Raw genomic sequence first — 10809 nt, 5'->3', positions numbered from 1 at the left:
TGAATATATATATGATATTAGAAAATAAATTAAATATAAATGAAGGACACACAATTTATTTAAGTACATGCATGCATGAAATCAATTTTTATGCTATGATTTAATTTCTATGGTTGAGCAAATAAAATATTTTAGGTGGAAATTGAAGTAGTGTGGCCATTTATGGGCAGTTCTCTGCCATTTATGTATGGGCAGTTTCTGCCATTTATGTATGGGTGGTTCGCCACCAGCCTCGTACGTTGGTTTCTTAGACTGATCAGTCGCACTATAAGTATGGGTCACACTTACGGATAGGACCATTCGATGTTAAGAAAATAAATGCTCAACAACTCAAGTATGTATGATATTATGTATGTTATGTATTTATGTTAGTTATGTAAGTTATGTTATGAAATTTTAAGCATGCTCATTCATGTATATGTATGTATTAGTATTAAATTGATTTAAATTATTTTAAACCCTTGTTAGTATGCATGTTGGGCCTCTAGGCTCACTACACTGATATGGTGCAGGTGAGTACGTAGAGGAACAGGTTACTCCTACCGGTGGTGAGGACGTATGAGCAGCGCTGCAGTAGCCCCGTGACCGTGACAGCTTCTGAGTCACCATGTTTGAGTGTCATGATACATTTTAATATTTTTATTGGTTGAGGTTTATTGGAATATTTTATTAAATATTTTTGGTGCATGACACATTTTATTATTTTATTTATGCAGTATATTTTTAATTCTAGGGTTGACTCAAATGTTTAATTATTTTAAGGATTGCATTTTTATTTAAGTATTTAATTATTTATTTATTTAGTCGTGTATTTATTTTCATTATTTTATTCTGTGCATATATGTATGGGCATATATGTACATATTTTATTTAGTAGTATTTATAAAAAAAAAAAAAAAAAAATTTCCGCATATTTATTTATTATAGAGTTAGGGTCGTTTCAACAATGTTCCCTTGTTTGGTTTTGGTCAAAGTCCATACGTGGCATGTGAAACATGTCGAGAGAATTACTTTGAGATTGAAAAAAAGAAGATCGAGGAAAGGGTATTTGAAAAAGTGATGAAGGTCTGGTTTAAGATAGAAGAGTTCCACATGTATCATCATGCTCAGTTTCCTCCCATGAAATTTGAGGATGCAAATGAAATAGCTCAGAGGGCGATGTACTATATGATAGAACTTGATACATTTGAACCCAGAGACATTTTTAAGGATAAGAATGTTCTCTATATGATGCTGAGTAAAGAGTATATCACATTGGTTCGTATTGCAACCGATGAGCTAATGGATCCTTCAGTTGCTCCTCTCTACGAGCATGGGTGACAAACTGGAGTTATGAGATTTTCCTCAAGATGAGGGAAATAAAAAGTGTGTGATTGTATTCTTTTAATTTTAAGTATTAATGAAGGAATTTTTTACTAAACTGAATTTGTGTGCATAAACTGTTTTACCTAAATTGTATCGATGCAACTACTAAGTAAACAAAGGTAAACTGAAATAATAGTAAGCACGAAAAACTATGTTATCAGATAATGATTACATGCAATCAAATTTCAGAGATTTTTTGTCATTAACAGTGCCTTATTTTGTAAAGTATGCGTAAGAGACTCTTTATATTCTCAATATTTTAAAGTAATAAATGCAAGAAACTCTTCGATAACTGAGCTGTTAGTTTATATAAAAATGAGAATACGCAAATAGATATTATATCAAGCAAATAATGGATAATTGGAGAATTTCTCATCAAGATTTTGTCGAGTAAAAGCTTGCTCGTCTTCGAGAAAAACTGATACGGATGCAGTTCAGAGGCCCGAATGCCCTTGGTCCTGATGAGGTTCGTCGTCTTGAAAAATATAAGCAGGTGCTTGGGATTAACAACCCTGTGTATGTTCTTGGCCGGAGGGCATACGGCTGCTGCTCCTGAAGAAGGAGTTAAGGGTGGTGACCTTTTCCATGGCTCGAAGGTGGTGGAAGATGGCCCGCTGGAGGAACATCTTCGCCTTTGGAAAATGGCTGTGGAAAATGAAATAGATATTGTAAATGGTGTTTATTAATAAAATATGCTTATTTTGTTGTATATGGGGTTATATATATATATATATGTTATGCGCTTACGAGATAAACTGTAAAAGAATCAACAATATTCCCCCTTAATATATGTTTATATCAAGTTAAATGGTTAAGGAAAGTTATAAATCTTCGTAAACAAGTAAAATGAGATATTTCTGATAATAAGGAAAATCAGTTTAATGATTTTGAGAAGAATTCAGTTTAGGTCATGCTAAACTATTTATTCAATTTGCAATGTATAAGCTAATTCTAATTTAATTCAATAAGTCCTAAAATATTTCGAAATTAAGAAAACTTAAACTCTGGGAGTGGTTTGGTAAAGATGTCAGCAGTTTGTTGCTCCGATGATATATGCTCCAGACATATATTCTTCTTGAGTGCATGATCACGGATAAAATGATGTCTAACTTCGATATGCTTTGTTCTTGAATGAAGAATGGGGTTGTAAGTGATTGCAATTGTGTTGGTGTTGTCACAGAATATTGGTGAATCATGTCAATTCCATAATCCGTCAACTGTTGTTGAATCCAAAGCAATTGAGCACAGCAACTTCTTACAGCTAAGTATTCAGCTTCTGTTGTAGAGGTTGCAATGGATGTTTGTTTCTTACTGCACCATGAGATCAGTCTATCCCCAAGGAATTGACATGATCCACTTGTAATTTTTCTATCCAGTTTACATCCAACATAATCAGCATCTGATTAGCCAACTAGATTGAAGGAGTTATGCTTAGCATACCACAGACCAACATTCTGAGTCCCTTTAAGGTACCTTAGTTTCCTTTTGCCAGCTACGAAGTGGGACTGCTTAGGATTTGATTGAAATCTGGAACATAAGCAGACTGCAAAAACAATGTCAGGTCTACTGGCTGTTAAATAAAGTAATGACCCTATTAGACCTCGATACATTGTTGCATCAACTGATATTCCCCCTCCGTCTTTGTCAAGCTTAATCAATACACCCATGGGAGTTGTTGCAACTGTGCAGTTCTCCATACCAAAATTTTTGATCAGTTCTTTGGTATACTTAGTTTGGCTTATGAATGTCCCATTTTCCATTTGACGAACTTGTAATCCAAGAAAGAAATTCAGTTTACCCATCATGCTCATCTCGAATTTTTCCTGCATTAGCTTCGAAAATCTTGTGCACAGTTTGGGGTTAGTTGACCCATAGATAATATCATCAACATATATTTGAACTAATAACGTGTGATCACCTTTCGTGAATTTGAACAAAGTTTTATCAACTGTGCCTATTGTAAACTTGTGTTCAAGAAGAAATTTAGTTAAGGTGTCATACCAAGCTCTAGGAGCTTGTTTCAGTCCATAAAGAGCTTTGTTTAAGTGATACACATGGTCTGGAAATTGATGATTTGTAAATCCTGGTGGTTGTTCAACAAATACTTCTTCTTAAAGTTTTCCATTCAAGAAAGCACTTTTAACGCCCATTTGATAAACTTTGAAATTTTTGAAGGAGGCATACGCAAGAAATATTCTAATGGCTTCCAGTCTAACTATTGGTGCATAAGTTTCATCATAGTCAATTTCTTCTTCTTGTCTGTATCCTTGAGCTACTAATCTTGCCTTATTTCTAACTACAGTTCCTTATTCATTAAGCTTGTTTCTGAAGACCCATCGAGTGCCAATAACTGATTGATGTGTTGGTCTAGGGACAAGATCCCAGACTGCGTTTCTAGTAAACTGATTTAATTCTTCTTGCATTGCCTCTATCCAACAGCTGTCAGCCAATGAATCCTCAATTTTCTTTGGCTCTACTTGGGATATAAAGGCTGCATGAAGAAGTTCTTTAATCATTTGTCCTCGAGTCCTTAGTGGTGCTATAGGATTACCTATCACCAAGCTGAGTGGATGCTTTTTGGACCATTTAAGTCTAGTATTAGACTGATTTCCACTGATCACTTGTGCCTCCAGATCTTGATTAGTCATGTTGTCTTGATCAAGCTCCGTGCCTTCAAAATGAGTGTGGTGATCTCGAGTCTCATGATGTTGTTCTTCAATATTCTCAACTGTGTGGGTTTGATGAATATCAATTGGTTGATCAATGTTACGATCCTCAACTACTGAGTCCACTAGTTCAGGTTCAGGAGATTGAAGTGTTCTTATAGGTGGTGAACCTTCGTCTTCACTTTCATCCTGACCATCATTGTCTAATTGTATTTCCTGAAATAGATCTGAGAGCTGATGAGTGTTAGTTGCAATATCAGTAGTTAAATCTTCATCAAATATAACATGAATTGATTCTTCAACATTTAGAGTTATTTTGTTGAAGACTCTATATGCTTTGCTAATTGAGGAGTATCCCAGAAATATACCCTCATCTGACTTTGCATCAAATGCAGTCAGATGACTTTTACCATTGTTGTGGATGTAGCATTTACTCCCAAAAATTTTGAAGTATGATACATGAGGTTGTCTGTCATTCCAGATCTCATATGGGGTTTTAAAAAATTTCTTGCATATCAGTGATCTGTTCTGAGTGTAGCAAGCAGTGTTCACAGCTTCTGCCCAAAATCTTTGAGAAACTTTAGAGTCAGCTAACATGGTTCTCACAGCTTCTTTAAGAGTACGATTTCTCCTTTCTCCAACACCATTTTGTTGTGGTGTTCTAGATGCTGAGAATTCATGTTTGATTCCATAATGCTCTAAAAAAGAAGATAAAGTTTGATTGACAAATTCAGTTGCTCTGTCACTTCTGATTCTGTCAATCTTACTTGATTTTTTGTTAAAAAGTCTTTTAAAAATCTTGATAAGTTGAGAAGCAGTTTGCTCTTTTGATTTTAAGAAAATGACCCAGGTAAAACGTGAGTAGTCATCAATGATGACAAGAGTATACCTCATTCCCCCTAAACTTGTTACTGGAATTGGACCAAATAAGTCCATGTGCAATAGTTCCAAGCATCGAAAAGATGAGTTATAACCCTTGTTTTTAAAAGATGACCTAACTTGCTTCCCAAATTGACAAGCTGAGCAAACTTTTCTTTGAAAAAATCAATTTTAGGCAGGCCTGTTACTAGCTCGAGCTTACTCAGACTGGCAATAGTTTTGAAGTTAAGGTGATTCAGTCGCTTGTGCAAAATCCAGTTGCGCTTAGAATTGGAAGCTACGAGGCAAACTGGTTTGCTCGACTGAATGTTCCAGCATACTTTATATGTGTTTTCATATCTGTTTCCTGTCAAAATAATGTTACCAGAGGCATTTTTAACAATGCAGTTTAGCTTTTGAAATTCAACAGAATGCTCATAGTCACACATTTGACTAATGCTGATTAAATTATATTTCAGATTTTCAACCAATAGAACATCTTGAATGATAATGTTGTCGTGGATAATCTTACCCTTAACCACGGTTTTACCCTTTGAGTTGTCACCAAAAGTGATAGTGGGACCATGGTATTTAACGAGTTCAGACAGTAGTTTATCATTTTCAGTCATGTGTCTTGAACAGCCACTGTCTAAGTACCATGATTCATCCTCCTTTTCTTTGGTAACTGCTACCTGCATTCACAAGGTTGAATAAATTTTGGTACCCACATCTATTTGGGTCCACGAGGTATTAATCCTTTAGGAACCCAAACCTGGAATACTTTAACCAGTTTACCAGTTTCTGTGTTCCTATAGGTGCGTACTAAGTTAGATGCTCTAGATGGTGGAGTGTGATGTGCTTGTGAAACCATATGTTGTTTGCCTTTTTCAGTATCCTTGAAGTTTCTATATCGCTTTTGAACTGGACGTTGATTATGATATTGACTTCTATTTCCTCTTATAGAATTAGGTTGATATGCATTAGTCCGTTCAGGACTTTTAGCAGTTTCTACCTTAGTTTCATGAGGATTGAAGCCGATACCAAATTTTTTTCTGTTCATCTGCTCTATTTGCTGCCAAGTCATCAGGATAGGTTTTTCATTTTCATTTTCCCTAACTGCTAGTACAAAGTTTATGTATTTGCCTTTGCACATGTTCAGTTTTGGTAGAGTACTTGATTCACCAGTTTCCACCGTCTTACTATATCCAAGACCAGTTTTGTCATGGAGAGGTCTTTGTGAATCATTCATTTCTGTCAACAGGCTCGAAGATTTATTCCATGATCTTACTAATTCATCCATGTTATGTTTTTCTGTTGTAAGATTCATGATATCAATCTTGAGTTGTTCATTCTCAGTTCGGAGCACAACAATCTCTGTTTCAAGACAGTTTATCTCAACTGATTGTTCCCAGGAGGGTTCAGTTGAGGTATCTTGCAGATCCTTTTGCTTTGCTCTGACTTCATCGAATGCTAAGGACAGTTGATGATACTCATTTTTCATATCATGAAGAGATTTGATCAGTTCCTCTCTGGTAAATTTCTCAGAGCTGAAATCAAATACATGTTCACTAGTGGATGGAAGCTCGCGATCATTTGCCATAAGACACTTGACCTCTTCTTCATCGTCACTGGAACTGGAGGAGCAATTTGATCCCTCTGAATCACTATCTGTTTCTGCCCACTTGGTTTTGCTATCTTTTGCAACCAATGCTTCATGTTTCTGTCTCGAGGTGTGTCTGTCATTCCTTGAACTTTTCCTTTTGTCAAAGTTCTTTGGTTTGGGACAATCAACAATGAAATGTCCTGTTTTCCCACAGTTGAAACAACTTCTTGGTTCTTCAATTGCTTCTTTATTTTGGAAATTTCTTCTGTGGGATCCATCTTGGTTTCTTCTGATGAATTTGCCGAATTTCTTCACCAACAAAGACATGGCATCACTGCTCAGTTGTTCTGCTGATTTTTCTGATTTAGCTGGTGACTCTATTTTTACTGCAGTCAAGGCCTTGGTTAATTGTGAGGTAGACTGATCTTCTTCTCGAGTCTGCAACTCAAATTCATAGGCCTTTAAATCTGCAAACAGATCATACAACTCTAGTTTGTTCAAGTCCTTTGATTCTCTCATGGCCATTGTCTTCACATCCCATTCTTTGGAAAGACCTCGAATTACCTTGAGAATAACTTCCCTGTTGGGATATGTTTTTCCCAATCCATTAAGCTCAATAACAATGATGCTTACTCTCTCATCAAATTCTGTCATTGATTCACCTGGTTTCATTCTGATGTTGTCAAATTTTTGTGTGGCGACAGACAGTTTGTTTACTTTCATCTGTTCATTTTCTTCACAGAGTTGAATCAACTTCTCCCAAATTTCTTTCTCGATTTTGCATGTCTTGATTTTGCTAAAGGTGTTCTTGTCAAGCGTTTTATACAAGATATCTTTAGCCACATTATCAAGATTTGTCTTCTTTTTGTCTTCAGCAGTCCATTCGATTCTTGGTTTCTCAACGTACTGTGGACCACCTCCAGAAAGAGCTATAGCAGTACTGATCTTGGTGATCGCAATAGGTCCATCAGTGATGACAAACCACATGTCATCGTCTAGTGCTGATAGGTGTGCTTGCATACGAATCTTCCAGTCATCAAAGTCTTCTTTTGAGAACATAGGAATTTTGCTGAATGAAGTCATTTTGGTTCAGTGCTTTAAGAGTAAGATAATAACCTCTCTGATACCACTTGTTAGGATCGGTTGAAAGTCTAGAGGGGGGTGAATATACTTTCAAAGAGTTTAGAATAAAATATTGAACTCGATCGGTTTAATGAATGAGTTCAAGGATTATCTTAGTGTCGGATGCAGTTTGGCAAACAAAATATGTGCGGAAGTATGTCAAGCTGCAGATTTAAAACACTGAGTGAATATCAGTTTAGGGTGTGTGGTAAATGGTGAGTAAACTGAAAATGACACAAGTAGTTGTTTATGGATGTTCGGAGATTTCAAATACTCCTACGTCACCCCTTCTTCCACCTCGGAAGGATATCACTAGAAGACTTTGATTTATACAAGTAATTTACACAAACCCAATCCAGTTTAGGACTTATACACTGCCTAAACAAGAACTCCTAGTATAACACTTTAGTTTCAGTCCTAGACTGATTGTATAAACGGAAGAATACAACTCGAAATCCTTAGCACAAAAATTGACCCTTCAATGATCTGTATAATGCTTTGAACGTCTGTGCTTCGAGTTCCTTGATCAAATCTTGAGCGTAATAAGCCTTTTGTATTCTTGCAAGAATGGCAGAGTTTTTGGAACATCCGTTGCTTCTGATGTTGATCAAGATATCTATTTATACCCTTTGGATTGCCAACAGTCATAAGTTCAAATTGTCCTTCAGATAAGATTTGAATTATTCCCGTTGGATTTGTCACTATCATCAACGATTTCTGGAGCCGACATTCCCTTAGTATCGCGGCACTACCTTCTGCAGAGATGTCAGAGTACGGATGATCTTATCCGAAAATAGCACGGTAGAAAACTATTGTGGACAACTGAAGCAATCAGTTTGGCAAGGGTAAACTGATGGATTCAGTTTAGCAAGGTAAACTGATTTGCATCCCTTAGCCAGTTGAGCGCAGTCGTTCATGTGTTTTCAGTTTATCGATCCAGTTTATCAAAGTAAACTGCAGTCCTTAGTCAAGTGGTCGTTGATAGTGATGTTATCTTTTCCGAATATCAGTTTAGCTCTTTTTTGGTTGCTCAAAGAGTTTGGCTTTCTTTTGTAAATACCAAAACTAAATTTTCCAACAAAATGTATTTGATTTTGGTTTCCGAGTCAAATTTTAATATCAAAATTTTGTGGGAAAAAAAAACTCATAATCACTTTTTAGAAATAATTTCCAACACTACCCAATTTGTTTGTATAGTTCCATTTCATAGACAAACTTTAATCGATATTAATTAGTTTGTTTGTAGTTCAATAGTCATCACACGAACTTTGATAATTTATTCATATTTATTTAATATTAATCAAATATTTCATTTCATATCATCAATCAGCAATAACCAAATCTAAAATAACTTGTAGGATCGAGCGCTTGCCGCTTTACCAAAATCTATAGTCGGTGGTAATGGTGCAACTCAAATCTTTTAAACCGCACAGCAGTCCAAACATCATGGTTCGATTGCTATACCAGCAGGGACAACTATTGCACCCCAACAATCTCACTCCCAATAATTGCACACCTAGCAATCAATGGGAATTGAAACTCATGGCCTTGATTCTGATACCAATTGTAGGACCGAGCGCTAACTGGTGGTAATTGTGTAAATCAAATCTTTTAAACCGCACAACAGTCCAAGTGTCATGGTTCGATTGTTATACCAGCAAGGACAATTATTGCACCCCAACATAACCTTTAAATTTTGAATGTAGAGGGTGTTTAGCTAAACTTATTAAAAACAGCTTATAAGCTCCTAGAGCTTAAAAACTATTTTAAGAGCTTATAAACAGTCAGATCTTATTTTAAAAATAAGATGTTAAAGTGTTTGGATGAACTTATTTTTAACAACTTAAAGATGTTGATGTGTTTAGTATTATAATATCTTTTTATTGTCCAAATTACCAATAAAAAGTATAATATTATGAAAGTAATGTAAATAGTTATATATATATAAATTGTTTTATAATTTTATCATAAATTTTAAACATATATTAAAAAATAAAACTATTTTATATTTTAATTTTAAAAAAATTGAAAAATTATGAAAAATGATGGTTAGGGGCATGGTGGGTATTTAATAAAATATATAAAAATAATATAGAAAAGTAAAATATCAAAAAAGATCTTTTCTAAAAAAATAAATGTGACCTTTGGAAAATTATTTACCAAACATATTTGAAGAGCTTATAAGCTCTACAAAATAGAGCTCAGTCAAACACCCTCTTAATTGTTGGACCCAACCCCAACATAACCCTTAAATTTTGAACTTAATTGTTGGACCCAACCACAAAAGATAAGGCCCTCCCCAAAAACAAGTGTATCTTGCTTAAATGCAGCGAGCACACACATTTTTTAGTAAAAGGCGAAAGAATAGTTTGTTTTGTGCTCACTGCGCAGCTGCATGATTTTAGGTTGTTTTAACATCTGCAATTTATGTGGTAGCGTTCTTCTCTTATCGTGCAAGTTTCTTCGTGTGGGAAAATGCAATGGGATAAGGCCATATATTTTCGAAGGCAAATACCATAAAACATTCAAAGGGGAAAATGTACATTGGATGACATGTTAAGAACCCGTCTATCACAGTCAGACAAAGAACCAGCCGACCTTGCTAGTCTATGAGCTGCCTGATTCGCTGATCTATAAACAAAAGATAATGAACAAGAGAGTAGTTCCGACGCTAGGAATCTAAAATCTTCCACTAACATGCCCAAGCTAGAAACATCTATCGCGAAGAGTGAAAAACATTAACCACTAAGAGCGCTTCCAATTCGACGATTACATTGGAAATATTTAGCTCCTTTAACCAACTGAGAGCATCACGAACACCCATTGCTTTAGCCATTATCGATGGGAAATTTCCAGGAAAACATCCGCAAATAGCTTTGATGACAACTTTAGAGGAATCGCAAATTATACACCCATATCCTATACGAGGAGGATCCTTGAAGACATCATCATCTACGTTGCATTTTACAAAGTTGATTGGCGGTTTATTCCAAGCTGATTTGATTTGCTGAAAAGTTGTAGATGATGAGGTATCATTACCTTGATTAGCTAACAACCATTGATTATGAATTTCTACTGCAGAATGAAAGACAAGAGCTGTTGATTTTGTAATCCCGTTCCAGAACACGTCATTCCTAGCATTCCAAATGTTCCACAAAATCATGGCTGCACTTTCAATGTCAGAAGGTGAATGAT

At 35.5% G+C, this 10809-nt stretch overlaps 1 protein-coding gene and 1 non-coding gene across 2 annotated transcripts; both read right to left on the bottom strand.

The window, feature by feature from the left end:
• Positions 1-3671: 3671 nt before the first annotated feature.
• Positions 3672-7575, bottom strand: LOC140860685 (uncharacterized). Its single transcript, XM_073263692.1, has 4 exons — positions 5662-7575; positions 5422-5581; positions 5113-5256; positions 3672-4405 (listed from the first exon to the last, which is right to left on the bottom strand). Exons 1-4 carry the CDS (start codon positions 7573-7575, stop codon positions 3672-3674), a joined length of 2952 nt encoding a protein of 983 aa, XP_073119793.1.
• Positions 7576-9886: 2311 nt separating this feature from the next.
• Positions 9887-10007, bottom strand: LOC140869854 (U5 spliceosomal RNA). The gene has a single exon (XR_012146845.1). It is a non-coding gene; the product is annotated as a U5 spliceosomal RNA (small nuclear RNA).
• Between the last annotated feature and the right edge of the window lie 802 nt (positions 10008-10809).

Source organism: Henckelia pumila, chromosome 4 (genome assembly GCF_033568475.1).
Source record: "Henckelia pumila isolate YLH828 chromosome 4, ASM3356847v2, whole genome shotgun sequence".
Classification (NCBI taxonomy): Eukaryota; Viridiplantae; Streptophyta; class Magnoliopsida; order Lamiales; family Gesneriaceae; genus Henckelia; species Henckelia pumila.
Note: the sequence above shows the minus strand (reverse complement) of the source record. Positions and strands in the feature narration are given on the sequence as shown.